Here is an 18089-nt window from a genome sequence, read left to right as displayed (position 1 = left end):
GTCAAAAACAAAGGGACAGTGGGGTTCAGATTAAATTGTCAGGCATGTTTCTCTGTTTGCTCTTTAAACAGTTTTCATTTAGAGTCTTTTTGTAGCATATTTTTTTATCTCCGGCAAACAATGAAAGGGTGGTTCCCATTGTGGTTTCCTACATTACTGTAAGAGAGAACCAAGGGGGGGATACATTAATTTACCAAATGCAAGCTTCCCAAAGCCAGGTAACTCAATGATTTTCCATATTAGAAACTTAGGGGAAACGCTCTGCTAATCTTTAGATGGGGAGCTACTGTTAGTATTTTGAGCTAGCCACCAAGAATGCAAAAATTTGTCAAAAGTTATTGAGGGTTTTTGTTTTTCTAGTTAATGGCAAATATGCTAAGGCAGTGAAGCTAGTTAATTTACTGTTAAACAGTGAATTTACTGTTATAGGCAGACTCCTGTAGATAGTGAAAAACAATGCAGAAATGGTCACTTGACAACAGAATTTAAAATTGTTTGATTATCACTGTTGTGCCTAGGTAGAGGATGAGACTGTTTTACATAACATTCCGTATATGGGAGATGAAGTGCTTGACCAGGATGGTACCTTTATTGAAGAACTGATCAAGAATTATGATGGGAAAGTGCATGGAGACAGAGGTGAGCCCAAACACTCAGGTATACTAATCATTTCTTCCTATATAAATTATTGTTGTAGTGTTGCTTAAGGCCTGTTGTGTGATTTTTACAGTAGTATCTCTACAGCATCTACATTGTGTAAACATTGGGTATAACAGGCTTCCTTATTTAAAGGTATTGTTCTGCATTTTCAGTAGGCTGCAAAGTTTTAAGTAGTAGTGTGGAGAAATTGAGCACATTAACTTTTTCCTTATACCATACAGTGATTCTTGCTATTGTTGTGCTCAGAGCTTTGGAATATGATATTGTAGTGTGTGTATGTGTCCTGCCTAGCAGAAAGTGACAGGAGGATTAAAGAAAACTCTGGCAATGACAACATTTGCAAATGTGATTTGACAGAATAACCTCTTTTATATTTGTGGGGGTTTTTTTCCTTCCTTTCTTTAAGGAACTTGCTATTTAAAAACCCCCTCTCTGTAAATCAGCTTATAGAGCAAAGTTGTGTCCTGTTGGTACAGAAGTATTATATATATTTATTCTGAGACATAATTTACCTGTTCTGTGTGGGACTACTTGCAGTGTAATCTGTCTCTCACTTTGCTAAAGTCTCAGTGAAATGGTGACCTTTCACTTGCTTTGTGTTCCTTCAGAACTGGCTTATACTAGCCTCAGCTTCACAGTTGTAGAGGTTTCTCCTGACTACTGTGATTCCCCCTTCACAGAAATATTACCCACACACTCCACCCCTTCACTCAGAGAATAGCTTCTTAAAATTATTCATATTCTTGTTAGTGCTGAAGTGTCTGAGAAAGAGAACTGCTTTTTTTTGAGTTCATCGTGTACCATTCATGGAGGTTAAGCCTATGATTCAGTAATAAATTCTACTCAGCCTTACACTAGACTTGTTGATGTCCCCAGTATAGCTGCTACCTTTGCATTTCATGAGAAACATGGAATGTTTCATGGGCTTTGGCCTTTGGATAATTTAACACGTTTACTGATTGCTGATTTTCCTGTCAGAAAACTGGTTTTATCAAAATGATGACATTACTACTGAATGTCTTCTATCTATTATTGATTTAATTTATTGTTAAAGGAGTTCAGCTTTAAAATTAATCCTGTTTGAGCATCTTGAGATGCAAATTTATTGCTATTATTAAGGGTTCTCCATAATATATAAAATATATTAGAAGTAGAGAGACTTTTTTTAGTCTCCCAATTACTAGTATTATGTGACTATAATTAAATGTAAATACTGTGAGAATCTGTAATCCAGAGGCAGTCCCATGTAAGAGTCAGAATTCTAAACTAGCTCTGTAATTGCACTTTTGGAAGATAATTTGTATTAACCTGTGTGTGTATATTGAGTCTGTTTAAAACATCTGAGTGCTATTTTCATTGTCTACGTAGTAATAAAACTATTATTTTCTGTCAAGTTATTTTGACATCCAAGCCCAGTCCAGGTTCAAAAGGATTGTAATAATCACTACAATTCCCACACAGTTCATGGTTATTTTATTTTTGGAAAGATAGTCTCTGTCAGCACTAACTATGATTTTTCCTTTGTGCAGAAATGCCTTATTGTTTAATCTGTTCTGAATGTCACAGCAGAATATAATCTAATAAATAGATATATGCAGCATTATATCTTTCAGTTTTATCTTTAATTTTTTGTATTCTTTTTTTATCACCCAGCCAGTGGGGTCTGTTGGGGGAAGTGGATGCTAAGGAACTACCAACCAAAAATCTCTCTGGAGATTCTGTAGCTGCCTAAGGATTAGTTTATAGACTGTCAGCATGTATTTCCAGACTGGCTTAACCCAACCATGTTAGAACTGGAATTCTGGCATAAAATTTCTTAAATAATGTAGCTGCTAGTGTTTTTTGTCGTACAAGGAAGAGAGATTTATATACGTACGTAGCACAGGTATTGGGAAAAAAAATTGTTGGAATTTTTCTTCTTCCGTTCCCAGTTGTCAGTCTAAGAAATGAATAATGAACATTTTTAACTTGTCTTGGTTCGTACACTGCAATTTAAGATGGGAAAATGACAAAATTGCTTTTCACAAATGACAGCGTTTGCCCTAATTTAATTAAAGTGTAGGGAGGATTAAAAATTCTTCTTATACACCTTGTGCTTTTTTGTTCACTCCCAATTTTGCTGGATTTCAGAATGTGGATTTATCAATGATGAAATATTTGTTGAGTTGGTCAATGCCCTTGGTCAATATAGTGATGATGAAGATGATGATGATGGAGATGACAATCCTGATGAAAGAGATGACAAGCAAAAAGATCGGGAAGGTAACAGGATGGGTATGTCTATCTTTAGATAGACTTAAAACTTAAGTCTTTAAAAATGAAATCCAAAACATTTTGTTTAACCACTCAGTAAATTTGTTCAAACCCATCTTCCTATATGATAGTTTTCAGGTCTAAAATAGCATAATTTTCATAGTTTCCTTTGTCATTTAGTTCAAGATTTGTATTGAGAACACCATGAAAGGCACTTTTGCCAATTTTTCTTCATTGGTATACTGAAGCAGTCAAATGCACCAAAAATCAGTCAGTTATCTGTCTAAGAAATGCTTTGGTACTCCTCAGAAAATGATGTATTGTTATTCTAAAGCAGGCAGAGTTTCGAATTTCCATCTCCATCTGCTGGTGAAATGATGGTTTCTCTGAATTTTGCTAGTAGATTTTTCTCATCAGGAAAGATCACTTAACACAGTTAAAACTGTAAGTGATTTAGAAATAAAAACCTTTACTTCTCTTTTACATTAGAGTTTTGCCAACTCCCCCTTTCTCTGAACACCTTCTTGAGGTAGCTAAGGAGCATAAATATATATATATATATTTTGTTTTCCAAATTTTTTGCTTCCTTGGCAGAGAAAGAAACCCACCCACCTCGGAGATTTCCTTCTGACAAGATATTTGAAGCCATTTCCTCAATGTTTCCAGACAAGGGTACAGCAGAAGAATTGAAAGAGAAGTAAGAACATATTTCTTAGGGTATATTGCTGTGTTGCTTTATGAAACAAAGATTCCTCTATGAAATAAATCTGTCATTAAATACTGATTAAATGCTCATTAGGAATGATCCTTCTTGCAGCTAGTTCTGTGGCATTTCTGTAACTTCTGGAAATGACACTGAAAGGCTCTTTCTCCCAAGTTAAACAATACAGAAGTGTTTATTAGCCTTCCTTTTAAACTATTGAAAAGTGAATGCCTGTATGTCTCTAATAATCTGTTATTTTTGAGGTGGTAAAATAAAAGCTACTGCTAAAATTTTTTTTTGGAGTTACTGATATGTATGAGGTTGTGATGGTCTTGAAAACAAATGCATTATTTCCTAGTCAATTTATATTAATGAATATGGAATTAATAATTTGTCATGTCACTAACAGATTGGCCTTTTTAGCTGGCACATATTTCTTAGGTTGGTTTTGTTGTTTTTTTTTTTTTTTTTTTGAGTTGTCATTGAAAATGCAGAATGGTACTGGAATAAAAACCACTTTTATTTAAAAAAAAAATCAACCTTAATAAATAATTTCTATTACTTTCCTTTAAAGATACAAAGAACTCACTGAGCAGCAGCTTCCTGGAGCTCTTCCTCCTGAGTGCACACCGAACATAGATGGACCAAATGCTAAATCTGTTCAGAGGGAGCAAAGCCTGCACTCTTTCCACACACTCTTCTGTAGACGCTGTTTTAAATACGATTGCTTCTTACATCGTAAGTACAATTAAAGTGTGCTTATATGTATCTTACTTTATTTTTGTATGTCAGGAAACTTAAAAGTACCATAAGATCCAATGCAGAAGGAAGGAAAGAGAAGAAAAAATAAAATCAGGAATACCTCTAAAGTTTATGAAAACAGCTAGTACACGTTGACGTTATTTTGGAGTGAAAACTATACCTCAGAAAAACAAATGCAGCTTTGTGGGTAGTTTGCTATCCTTTTTGCATTTAGGACTTTGTGTAGAATTCCTGACTTGGACCAATCTGTAACATCACTTCTCTTTTTATATAGTCTGCAAGAAAATGACATTATTTTCTACTATTGTTTCTGTGTTACACTTTCTCAGTTTGTGCATGGAGAATGGGATGTATTTTTCCATAAAAAATCCTGGTTTTTCATCAGATATGCTTCATTTTCCAGTAGGGAGCATGAACACTCATGAGCAGTTTTCTCTTATTCTGCCATGTTACTTTCTATCCACATTAGTTGTGCTTGGTTATTTGAAGAATTGTTTCAGAGAGTTGAGTTTTAGAAATCGTGATGTCCTTTCCCCTGAACTGCTGCCCCATTGTTTTGGGCCAACGAGCTGGCAAGAGCTTAGCAGTGATGTTGGCTTTCATTTGCAAAGTGTGAAAAAATTCTGAAGTGCTACTTGAGACAGTTATTCTGGACAGAGGATTAAATGTAAGGGGGAAACTAACAGTCAAAATATGAAGTGGTTTCAGCTTGTGGCACTATACTGCAGTGCCCTCTATTTTCAATTCATTTTCGCTTTTTGACTTACCTGTTCATTTGCATGTTCCACCGTGAGCACGCGTGCAAGTTCATTTGGGAATCCTTGTGCTTTGTCAGCAGCTCCTCATCCAGCACACATGCAATCTATCTGTATATGTACTCCACACTGAAGGCTTTGCACAGTGCTGCTGCTTTTTCATATCCCTTGGTTGCCTTTCAGTTTGAGGAGGAGTTGGAGTTGTTCTCAGATGATGGGGAGGGGGGAAGCTTTTCATGTGCCTGGTTCCTGTAGTGCTTGAACATTTTGGAGTCAGGTCTGTTAGTTTCATTTTCTCCTTATATTCTGTTGATAGGCCTTGCTAGAAAGTAAAAAATAAAAAATAAAGGAAGCTGGTACTTCTGCATAACATTTAAGAGCAATAAGTTTCTGGATTAAGCTGCTGCCTTGACCAGCCAGCTTCAACACAGTGTGTTCTGAGAAGCTGTAGGTTTTGTGGTATCTTAGTTGCCTGGACACTTATTCCAGGAAGTGCTGTGTGCAGCCCTAGTCTGTAGGACAGGGAAAGGAAGCTGTATGCTGATTCTTGGCAATCCATTTGTCTGGCAGGGGTTTTAGGAATTCTTGACACTCAATAGTCTAGCAGAGAGATTGGGTGCCAATTTTGATTCTTGTGTCAACAAAAAAGCATTGTCTGGACACAGGTGAGAACAGGCTTACTCTAATGGCACCTCTGAAGACTTTAGATATTTCTGCTGCAGTGATTTTAGATATTTTTCTAAATGATTTTATAAACTTCTACGAGTTTTTCAGTGGAGATGGTGGTTCCTCTTAAACACACATATATTTCTCTCTATTTTATTAGTCTATGTAGATTTGCCTTTTATGGCCATTTTTGCAGGCTGGTAGAAGTAGAACTGAAAGGTTTTGCTGACTACACATTGGGTATCTGGTACTTTACCAGACCACAGTTTTGAGGCACTTTTTTTACTATAAGTGCTGTGAAGAATGGGTTCACAGTCTTGGACTTTTTGTCATGTTCTTGGGTGCCAGGTTCAGTCAGTGACAATGTCCAGAGCTGTGTCACTGCTTGAAGGACCTCAGTTCTCACACCAGCAGCATCCTTTAAGCCAAAAGTGCTGTGCCTCCTTCTCTGTGTTTATAATCTTGAGATAGGAGACAAGGTGTTTATACTAAAAGATTGCCTAAGTTCTTGTTGCTGGTGATTTTTGCAATGTCCCTTAAGCAAGTTGGTGTTCTTTCCAAAGTGGTGTATGTCCAAGGCTTTATTTAAACTGTGCTTTGTACTTTAAAGTGCCCAAGCTTTAAATCATCCTTTCAGGATTTCAGGGCCATGACAGAAAGAGGGATGCATAGCTCTCTCACTGTGGAGGCTTTCAAGGTGTACCTTTGTGTCAGATGGAGGGTGAAATTACTGGTTTATGACAGTGCTCTTTGTAACAGCCTATGCAGCACATTCATTGTCACTGATAATAATGTATTTTATACGTAATCACTGCAAAGAGATCTCTTAATGTTTGCTGTGTGGGCTCAGCACTGGACTCTGAATGTAGTAAACTGATTCTTCAGTTGCTATTCCCTGAAAACATAGCCAAATTTCACTGCAACAGTGAGTGCTCACTGCTTTGGGTGCATTGCTTCCTTTTGCTTTTGTCTGTAGTTACACCAAGGGAAGAGAATTGTTTTCTGTCTGCCTGTCTGTCTGTCTGCGTGTCTGTCTGGAGCACAGAATTTTTTTGTTAAAAACTGAGAGAGTCAGTTTTTCAGCCTCTTTGTTTTCTGTGAAATCTTAAGACTGTTGCTCAAAATTCACCAGGCTCATTGCTGGGAATAAGTAACTCATCAAAAAAAAAACCAAAAAAAACCAAACCAAAAAAACCCAAACCATAACTACTTCGGTTATTGGAAGGCTGCAGTAGCAATTTTCAGTGTCTCTGAAACAATTTAACAATTTAACTTTCATTACATTTCTACAGTTGCCTCTATGTTCTGTTTCATGCACTTGCCAAGTGCTGTGGGATGATGTCCTGGCTTCTGCAGATGACGTTTTTGATGAATTACTTTGGTAATGTGGTGGGCTACAGTGATCAGATTTGTGCTTTGAAAGGTGTAAATCTCTCAAGAAGGCAGAGAGAATTAAAAAAATACAGGAATTCTATCAGGCCTGGTTTTCCTTCTTTTATTTCCCCCTCTTAGATTCAATTTTTCTTAAGATTAGCCTTATTTTGTGGAGTTTCCAATCTTTGTTCTAGAACATTTGAGTTAAATATAGGAAAAGTTATCATTAGATTTTTAACGTGTCAAGTCCCCTTGACGACCTGGCAATCCCTTTATGTGCAGGTGATGACAAAAACTTGTGTACCGACTTCATTTGCTGGCAGCAAGGAATTATGCCTAAATGTCTGGACTAACAAAGAATTTAGAAGAAGGAAAAATATCAGGTAGGGAGAATTTCCCAAATAGCTTGACTGTGAAGCAAATGTACATTTCAGGCTAAACTGTTGCCTGTGTACTTTCACATTATTGAAAATGAGAGTTGAGCCCATTGGGGATGAGACAGATAATAGATCTCGAAGACAGATAACATGCTCAGTGACACCATTTTAGAGTTATTTCTCTTAAGGAGATCATTAAAGAAATACAGACTTCAGGTGATTAGGAAATTCTACAAAGTGTTCTGTGATTTTTATTTTTTTTTGAAAAAGATTACTACGGATATTTTAAAAAATTTATAATAAAGCTATGCAAATAGCTTTATTCTTGTCCTGGGTCCTTTCTTTATAACAAGCCTTTCCAAAAAATACCTTCAAGTAGAGATGGTAGATTTTGACTGTAGTTGTCTGTACCATATTGGGTGGTTTTAAAATAATTGAACACAAGATATGATTCTAATTTTATGTACCAGATATAGCTTATTTTTGAAGTCTCAAGGGTTTAAAGATAACAGAGGTTGGTTTGGATAACAAAAGTTGCTTTGCTTAATTATATTATAAATTAAGCGTTTCTTCATTTTCTAAAGGAAAACATTTTTTTAAAAAAATACTCATTTTAGGACGTTGTGCAAATGAATTTTTTGAGGGAAATGATTGTATCTGCAAGTGACATGTAAAAAGAATAGCTTTGATTTCTGTACATTGCCGCAGTCTGGTATAGATCATGGCTTGCAAGTGTTTTACTGTTCTTTTGCATTGCTGAAAAATTATTTTCCTTACGGTATGAAGAGAAGGGAAAAAATAACAGTCAAGTGGAAAAAAACCCTGAATGAAATGGTATACTGTGCAAATTTAAAGATGCAGTGTTGAAAAACATGGGATTTCCCCCCCCACACCCCCCTCACTTTTGGGTAAAGAGCTCCCATCATCTCATTTCTTAAAAGATGGAAAAAGGTGGAATAACATGGCATTAAATTGCATGGTTTCTTTGTTATTGTAACAAAGTGTAATATATTTTACCTACAGAATATATGAACGCTTGAAGGATATGTGAAATGTGAGGAGTGGCGTAGCAATGAAAGCTTTTAACTGAAATCTGGGGGAAGAAAGAGCACTTATGGCAACAATATACATAAATTACATTCCTATACTTGCTTGTAAAAATATTTTACATATCTATATGCCCATATATAGCAAATAAAAGCTTTTTTTGTGTTTCCAGATTTATAAAATAGGACATATTTGTCTGGAGAAGGGGATGTGATGTTTACTTAGTGTTACTTTTATATTGTTTATACCATTTTGAGAAAGCCTTGGAAGATTACATTGCTTTTCTAGCAGGTTCCCATGTGCTGCTCTTATTAATACAGGCACAATGTTATAGAATTTATGATTTGATTTTTCAAATCACTCTCCTTTATGGGAGGGAAACATGAAGTGTTGATTTCAAGATGGAACTGGCCACCCTCCCCACTAGTGTCAAAACAAGTGTTTGCATAGCTATGCTGCAAACTGGACCTGAAATGAAATTTGCTTTTAAAAGCCTTGTCTGGGAAGACATGGGCTCTGTCCACATGCTTTAACAGGGAAGGAACTGCATTTAAAAGTTGAGTCTTTAAAGCATAGTGGACATAGAGAGAAGCCTCAAGCATGATCTGGAAATAAGATGAATAGGACATTGCTTACTGGAGGAAATTTGTGTGGTGTTGGTGTGGAACAGCACACTACCTTTTAGATTAATATGGGTAAGAGAGGAGAGGTTTCTTCTTAATTTTGAACATATTAGCACTTTTTATTCACTGAATTTTTATAACCTTCACTGTAAGTTACAGTTGCCCTACTGCAGCTGTGGTAAAACTGCAGCGTAAGTTCTTCTGCATAGCTTGGAAATCGCACATTTTAAGTCGAGCATCTTCAGGGAGCATTAGCAAACAGCTAGCTAAGACAGGTAGCACTGAGTAGTCTCCTCTTTTTTTAAATTTCAGTCTGTTCTTAAGTTTTGTTGCAGTTCTGTATGCCGCTGTTAACACATTTAGAGGGAAAAAGTGTTGATATTGATACCTATCTCTCTATAAAAAACAAAGTAATCTTTCCTTGAGCACAGATGACTTGTTTTTAAAAAGACAATTGCAGAAAACTAGTGATAGTATCTCAAAAAGCTCTTAAGATAATGTGGGAGCATGAATGTTTGAGTTTTGGTGAGAGTCTAGTGGCAGGTGTTCCAGGCTTCAGAAGAGCTCTGTAAGGGGTACAAAGCAGTTCCCAAGACCTCCAGCAAAACCATGAAAAGTCTGAAAACACCCTGCTGGGAGACAGGGATTGCCCAGGAGAGGAGAGCTGGCTCTGACAAAGAGAATGGGGAAGAAGCTCTGCCTGTTATCAAGGTGCTCCTGTTGCATGTGTAACATACCCGGTTCTGCTCCTTTCTGAGTCACTGTCCTGCAGCTTTTACAGGGCTATAGAGTCTGTCAGATACAGGACCAGACACTTCTCTGCAAGGTGCAGACTTGGCTCACTTATCCAGAGTGACTGTGCAATGCTAACTCATTTTTACCCTGCAGGTGGGATACAGGAACTGAATTCTTACATCCTGTCAGCTTAGCTGGTGTGCTGATAAACTAATAGAGCAAAAATTCTTATGCGTCCTTCTCACCGATGAAAATGTAAAGTGGGTCCTATTACATTTCCAAAGCATGCCTGGGGTCGGATTTTTTGACAGGAGAGAAATTTTAACAACTGAATCTTATACATTGAACAGATGATCATTAATAGAAGCCCTGAATAATTCTGTTTAACATGACAACAAAGTCTGTTCTTTTGTTGGAAAGGGTGATACACCAAATCTTCCTCGATACATGAAACAAATGTGATGATCGTCTTTGCTGATGTAAATGGGCATAGTGGCTTTCAGCTGGAAGAGGATAGGTTTACATTTGATGTAAGGAAGACATTCTTCACTGTGAGGGAAGTGAGACACTGGACCTGGTTGCCCAGAGAAGCTGTGGCTGCCTCATCCCTGACAGTGTTCAAGGCCAGGCTAGATGGGGTTTAAACAGCCTGGTCTAGAGGAAGATGTCCCTGCCCGTGGCAGAGGGGGGTTGGATCTAGATGATTTTTAAGGTCCTTTTCAACCCAAACCATTCCATCATATGTGAAATTTACCAATGTGCTATCTCTGTGTATTTAAGTGGTAAGTCATATGTCACTACATGGGGTTTATTTTATGTATTTTTTTCCATTTGTTAGTATTTTTATTCTGGTTTTAGTAAAGTCTTGCTAACCTTGTGTTTTTGATACAGTTTGAGGTTACATATTTAATGTATTTTTATATGAAAACTTAAAAATGTGATGTTTTGATTCAACAGCATTCCATGCAACTCCCAATACTTATAAACGAAAGAATACAGAAACAGCTTTAGATAATAAGCCTTGTGGACCTCACTGTTATCAACATTTGGTAAGATAACTTTGTATGTCACAATTCACTGAGTGCTAGTGCTGGCCTGCAGTATAGTGGGATTCTTAATCTAAGGACGTGCTGGAACTGGGATAGTGCATCTGCTCGTGGGTCATTTGCAGTCAAGTATGTTACCTTCAGCTGCAGTGAGAGGGAAAATTGAACTTCCTATTACCTTAAGTAGGAATACTTGTAGCCTGGGTTATTTGTAGGGAAGAAATATTACTATCCCCTAGTAATGGTGTTGCTGCTGTTCTGTCCTATCTGGTCAAAGAACTGCAGACTTTGCTCCCTTGTAAATTATATCACAACTAAAAATTATAAAGGTTTTTTCAGTTTGCCAAAGGCTGATTCCATCTGGGAAACTTCTTAAGAAGCAGTAGGATGGAAGTTAATAAAGTGAAGTCTTTAGTAATGTAATTTCAAATCTGTCTCATAATTCCCCTAAATTTTTTGGTATGAGAAACTATGTAGCTTTCCCATCTGAAAACTTGCTACTCTATGTCATTTCCACTAGAAAAAAAGTTACCAATGCTTGCATTTTAAGAAATTCAGACCACTTATTGTTTAAGTCCCACGTGCAAGAAGAGTTCTTGTATTTTTATGGGTGTTTTCTGTGGGAAGTTTTATTTTTTTTCTGTCATCTGGGAAAATAGAAATTTACTACTGAATTATTTTTCACTTGGCAGCCAAAGTAAAAGGTGAACTGAAATACTGACATGAGTACTTTTAAGTGTAGACTTTTTTCATGGTAGCATCAGAAGTACTTGTGTTCGTGGCTGGAGCGCCTTTAACTGGAATTTTGGGGCGCACGATTATTTTGTAGAACGACGGGAAGCTACTCGGTGTGCAAATTGAAGGTATTCTCCCGTCAGCCCTGACCACGAGCGAAAGCGCTTCTCGATTCTTTTGCTGTAAATGGTGATGTTTTGTGTTCAGGAAGGTGCCAAGGAGTTTGCAGCTGCCCTGACCGCGGAGCGCATCAAGACCCCGCCGAAGCGCCCCGGCGGGCGCCGGAGAGGGCGGCTCCCGAACAACACCAGCAGGCCCAGCACGCCCACCATCAACGTCCTGGAGTCGAAGGACACGGACAGCGATCGGGAGGCTGGCACTGAAACCGGCGGGGAGAACAACGACAAGGAGGAAGAGGAGAAGAAAGATGAAACGTCCAGTTCCTCTGGTAAGGCTGGTCGGTGCTGCTTCGCTCAGTGAGCTGCAGTGCTTGAGAGGATGAAACAAAACCAAAGCTACGGAAAACCCAACGCAACGACAAACAACAAAAAGCGGACACAAGTCAAGCCGTGCAGTCCTAGAAAAAGTGTGTTTGGAATCTGTGGAACTGAGTGAAAAGACAGAACAATAATGAGTTTAATCAAACTGTAAGAGAATGTCCGTATTGTCTCAATTTATGTGTAGGTCATGTGATTTTGCTGTTAGTTTCTGTAAGAGGCATGTGAAAAGTGCTTGTTTTTACTGGCACTTAGGAAACAACAACAAAAAACCTGGGATATTCTTTAACTGCAGTTCATGATTTGACATTGTGAAGGACAATGTAAATTTTGAAACGTAGCCTTACTCTCGATTATTTATTGCAGAAGCAAATTCTAGGTGTCAAACACCAATAAAGATGAAGCCAAATATTGAGCCTCCAGAGAATGTGGAATGGAGTGGTGCAGAAGCTTCAATGTTTAGAGTTCTTATTGGCACTTACTATGACAACTTCTGTGCAATTGCCAGACTGATTGGGACCAAAACATGCAGACAGGTAAGAAGGGAAGCTACTTGCTAAGAGTCATAGTGATTTACTTTTAAAGCTATAGTATATAAATACTAGTATTGATTACTAAAAGGGAAAAGTAATTAATTTTCTTGGTTTTCCCAAGAATGCTATGGTCCAGAATTCATACCACAAATCCATAAAAGTTAGTTTTAAAACTGTTTTTTAAATTAAATTTACAGGAGGTTTAAATTAGAGTATCAGTTCTTAAATGACAAAAATAATCAACTTTAAATGTATTGAAAAGAGACTATGACTGGATATAATCTGTAAGTTGTTGGTTGGAGGAAATCATACTAACTTAGAATATGAGCAACTTTGTACTAGTGAGAGATTTATCGTGGATGTGTTATGGTATCTCTTGTTAGGTGTATGAGTTTAGAGTAAAGGAATCTAGTATTATTGCACCAGTCCCTGCTGAAGATGTTGATACTCCTCCCAGAAAGAAGAAAAGGAAACACAGGTAAATCTGTTACTAAATACCCTTAGCATAACAATAAGGTGGAGATACAGGGGATCAGAACAAAAAGTGTTTTGGAGGAAAAGTTATGCAGCTCTTCTTTTGTTTCTAAAACCAAATGTTGCAGCAATAAAACAAAACAGTATTTTAGTTTCAGACAAAAGTCTTACTGCACTGACAAGTATAACCTTCCTCTTCTCTTTCCCTTTCCTTTCTTTCTAAGCTCTTTAGCAGTCAGGTTCTTATAGGTGTATTGATGCAAGTAGTCAAAACTCTGTTTAGATTAGAGATCACCTATGCAGCTTGTTGCAATATGCAAGATAGTGTGGTATAATTATTTTTTTAATAGCGATAAACATTAAATTTAGAAGCATTTCAATAGGCTTGTGTAATGATTAGATGGTATTTTAAAATTAAAAATTATGAGCTTTTTATGATGAGGCGTGTTCTAGCAAGCTTCAGACAGCAAGCTAGTAGGCTTGCCTTCTTTTTCTTTAGGAGAGACTATTCCTTTGTGGCAACCCAGTTTCATTAGCACCTAGAACACCAACTAAAGAACCAGGTTCACGAGCTATTATTTGAAGTGAAGCAGCAATGAAGAACAGAATTATGCTTTTCTGGAGCTACAAAGATCATTTGACACAATTTCTGTTGAAATTGCAAAGCTTGGTGGCGACCGTCTGTCAGTGAAGTGAATTTTCTTTGAGAATCCTGAGGTTTGGAAAATGCAGGTCTGCACTGATTATTTTTATTCTGAGAGATAAGAACATAGGAGATAAAAAGCTGACTGAAAATTAGCAAAAACGTATCTTTACCAAGCAATAAGTGCACTTCTTTTTCCATATAATTTCCATTTCTCCCTTTAACTTTCCTTAATTTCCCTCAAATTTGTACTCCCGATTCTTCTCCAATCAGTTCTTCTTGCTTCTGTCTTAGCTCGTGTATTTATTTTTTCCAGGCCTAGTGAAATTCCTGAACTGGTTCAAAGATCCTGTTCATGTGGAGTAGAATATTTCTGCTTTGTAGCGTAGAGGCAGGCAACGTGAGCTGGGAAAAGATTGAGTGAGCATCTGGAAGAGATTTTGTTCTCAGCAAAAGCTATTGGTTTTAATGCTCTTGGCACAGTTTTCATGTGCTTGGGCATTTGGTGGGCTTGGCTGTTTAAATTTAGGTTATTAGCCATGGTGCAAGTTTGGAATATGCAGCCGAGAATTAGCTTTATGTCAGATTCACACAAGTTGCTGTAAAAATGGTGCCACTACATCTATTTAAAAGGAGCAGCTAAAAGGCTCAAACTTATTTTTTCAGTTGAAATGGATTGTATGATTACCAGGCTAACATTGTTTTGAAGGAGTTCTCAGACTTATTTTAGTTTAGTTTTTTTTGTTTTTTCGCAAGTAAATGAAAGCACACTCCATTGCATGGGGTTTCTTGACTTTCGTTTTTATTAGTTGCCAATATAAAAACTTTATTGGTAGCAATTTAGTTTTGAAATGCCCTTTAATTCTTTAAACTCTCGTTGACGGAAGGAGATAATTTCACAAATTTCATGTCCCAGAATGGGTGGCAATCAAGATGTCTCCACTCTTCTATGGCAGTAGCCTTTTTAAAAAGGAGGGCAGTTTAGGCCACTTACATTCTGCTGTAACCTGAGCACTCTGAAGATCTCCCACAACCAGCAATTGGGACAACCATCTGGAAATATTTGGGGTTTTTCCCTTTCTTTTAGTTGAGTTTACTCACTCTTGGAATAAACCCAGTCCTGGAGTCAGGAAGGCCCATCCTTTCCTTTTGCCCTTTTCCATTACAGGGCTCTTACCTGTCTGCTGGTTTTCTCTGTGTGTGTGTGTATGTGTGGCTTTGAGCTAAAGCAGCATCACCAGAGAGAAAAGCAGCAGCAAAAGGCTGCTTTTTGCTGGCTTCTTGTATCTGATTTGAGAGCAGATAAAGCCTTTTCTTGCAAGACTGCCTATTTCCCATGTCGGCTTGGTTCCCCTAAGGGCATTTTGAGCAACTAGCCGGCAAGACTGCACCTCTCTTGGATAATGGAATGTCTTGTCTCCCTCCTTCCTGTGTCATTTTTGTTAAGATAGCTGTAACAAGCTGGCTCACTGAGAGAAGACGACTTCTAATATAGTTAGTTTTTGGAGGAGCAGTAAGTGTCAGAGCCTGGCCTATGTATCAGATTAACCTGTTATTTGGAGAAAACTCTGCCTTGATGAGAAGTGAGTACTTTGCATAGAAGCCAGTAAAAAACCTGAACTAAGAAAGAATTCTGAAAAGGATGAGTGTATGCTGGAGGGAGAGTACTTTAGTACTGTTCATTCTTTTATGGGTGTGTTTTTCTTTCGTTGCTGGGAGCTGAGTTGAATTTGCTTTAACTAATCAGCACTCCTTCCTCTATTTCAGTACTGATTTTAAAGCCATGTAAAGCTGCTTCTTTATTATTTTGGTTTTTCTCTTCTCCCTCATCCCCTATTTAGAGGCCACTTAGTAATTTTATTAGACAATTTTTTCCCCCACTTTCTCATTTTCCTCCTCCTGTACCTACCTTCTGCTGGACTGCTGCTCACTGCATATGTTTGAATAGCTTATGTAGCTCTGCCAAGAGTTCAGGATGACTTTTTATTGGGATTTAAAGTCTCAGTGATATCAGGCAAAAGGTGCAGCTGAGGCATTGGCACAGATATTATTATGTGCTACCTGGTTGGAAGGCTGTGTCTTGGAGTGGTGGGGAGGCTGTGGATAAGATGATCTTGGGAGACTGAAGTCTTTGAGTGATGCCAGAAAATCAAACACTGCAAAGGCTCAACTACATATTTCACATAATTGGCCACGTATTTTGAATTTTTAGTGCTCTTTCTGATAGCAGAGTATCCCTGTGCAAAGCAAGAAATGCTGAAGCAGCTTCTTCCAAAGAGTGTTTTTAGTGCTGGGTTGGCTGACACTGCTGCTGCCTAAAACCACTGGCAAAGTCTAGTAGGCTGTTAGGAGAGAAGAACAATATCTTTGACAGCTTCAGTCATGATGCTTCTGGAAACACTTGTTTTCTAAGCTGGCTCTCCTGCAGATGTCAGCAACCAGATGTACAAATCCACCAGCTTGCTTGGAAACCTGCCACGGAGTTTCCAGTTGGCTTTTTTTAATGAAGCAATGAAGCTTCAAGTTGTGAGTGCTTTCTCAACTTTGTCTTTTCCTTGCCTTTGCTTCCTGCTGCATGGAACCAGGTCTTGCCTTTTGTTTCTGTTTGAGATGGCAGATTTAAATAGGGCAGATACAAAAATGACTCTTCTTTAGTACAGTGCTTGCTCAGGCTCCAGCTTTGTGCACTAACCAGGGGAACTTGCCGTGTTTTGCAGCAGTTTATGGAAGTTACCAGGTAGTGAATATATTGGTCTGTGCCAGTCAAAAGTTGGTCAGCGTTGGCAGCCTGCTTCCTGTTGTCTTGTGCCATTCCCCACAGTTTCTGCTGCCACTGTGTGCCTCCAGCCACCCTCTCCCTTCTGTGACACCAGTCTCTCCAGAAGAGGAGCAGGGCAGATGGATACCTTTCCCATTGTGACTGCCACATGTAGTTTTCTTTCTGCTTTGACTTGTTACTATTAGTGCTTTGTAGATGTGCATGCACGTTTGTGTACATCTAAAGTATTAGGATGGTGCTTACCTTAGGAGAAAAAGTAAAGCTGCTAATTGCTAATGAAAGAGTATTTTATGAACTCTAGCCACAGAATGCTTTTAAGGGTTTGCTCTTCTAGTAGGTTCTTATTATCTTGGAGTGACAGACAAGTTTCTGTGAAAGGCTTGTTCAAAAATGTGGTGTGTTACATTTTTCCAAATACCAGGTAGACAAGAAAGAGAGCAGTTTGGTGTACATTAGAGTAATTTAAGTCACAAGTGCGCTCCTTTCAGGTATATGGGAAGCGTCTTCTTGTAGAGTCAATGTCTCATTATTCATAAATATATGTTGGTAGCCTTTTCTTCTAGAGTGAATCACTCTTAATAGGAATGTCATCTATTTATTACAGTTCTCTTTGATGCTGGGCTTCTTCCTTCCCATCAGCCTTAGTTATTTGGATAAATCTGCCTTTGTGCGTTTCTAACTCATACGGGCTCCTTCAGTGCTTGCAAGAAAGTTGGTTGTTGAGTTAAATCTCAGAGTAATGCTTTAGAAGGGCAGTTTTATAGAGAATCTTATTTATCTGAAGCTTTTGGAGGGTGCTGCACACCATTTGGTTTGAGTAAAACCTGCTAAGCTTTTATGAAAGAAGTAGCAGCTAAAAGGTCCTATTCAAGTAGTTGCAATGGGAAATATTTTTTCAGTGTGCAAACTTCTGATGATTGTTGCATTAACTGGAAGGCAGAATAGTTTTTGTAGGTGCTCTGTGCTGGGGATCTTTTAGTACCCGTGTTCATGAGTGTTTTGGGTAGCTCAGTAATTCTGCAGAGAAAGGGAGGTTGCTCGATGCAGCTGGCAGTGTATTATTTGGCCAAAGAATGAGACTTCTCCCATAGTGTCTTGCTGTTACATAATATACTAAGGAAGTCCAAGAAGTATAAACTTTGAAAATCCCTAATCTAAATCTTTTGTTATGTGTGTTCACTGAAATACAAGTGGTAACTAAATGCATAGAAATAATAATATAACTGATAATACAGAAAAAATAAAACAACTGATATTTGCTTTAATTTTAAGGCTACTGAAATTGAGGTTTTCCTTTTGGTACTAAAGGTTTTTGCTTGATTATATCTGACACACCACTCACGGAATAGCTGATGTTCCCTGGCCAAAGAGATGCAATCTGAAATGGATACAAAATAAAGGGGTAAAAGTAACTTGCAAGAACTTTC

At 37.9% G+C, this 18089-nt stretch overlaps 1 protein-coding gene across 8 annotated transcripts in view; it reads left to right on the top strand.

The window, feature by feature from the left end:
• The window catches only part of EZH2 (enhancer of zeste 2 polycomb repressive complex 2 subunit), a 50972-nt gene that overhangs the window by 26375 nt on the left and 6508 nt on the right, over positions 1–18089 (top strand). For 4 of the 8 annotated variants that reach the window (XM_040063289.2, XM_040063249.2, XM_040063224.2 and 1 more), the window contains exons 5-12: positions 519–657; positions 2791–2934; positions 3508–3610; positions 4191–4354; positions 10913–11004; positions 11944–12184; positions 12600–12769; positions 13150–13244. In XM_040063289.2, the coding sequence (XP_039919223.1) occupies positions 519–657; positions 2791–2934; positions 3508–3610; positions 4191–4354; positions 10913–11004; positions 11944–12184; positions 12600–12769; positions 13150–13244 (1148 nt within the window). The remainder of the gene's footprint in view (positions 1–518; positions 658–2790; positions 2935–3507; positions 3611–4190; positions 4355–10912; positions 11005–11943; positions 12185–12599; positions 12770–13149; positions 13245–18089) is intronic. The other 4 variants (XM_040063270.2, XM_040063243.2, XM_040063233.2 and 1 more) reach the window with 3 other exon arrangements.

The sequence above is a fragment of the Hirundo rustica genome, chromosome 1 (genome assembly GCF_015227805.2).
Source record: "Hirundo rustica isolate bHirRus1 chromosome 1, bHirRus1.pri.v3, whole genome shotgun sequence".
Lineage (NCBI taxonomy): Eukaryota > Metazoa > Chordata > Aves > Passeriformes > Hirundinidae > Hirundo > Hirundo rustica.
Note: the sequence above shows the minus strand (reverse complement) of the source record. Positions and strands in the feature narration are given on the sequence as shown.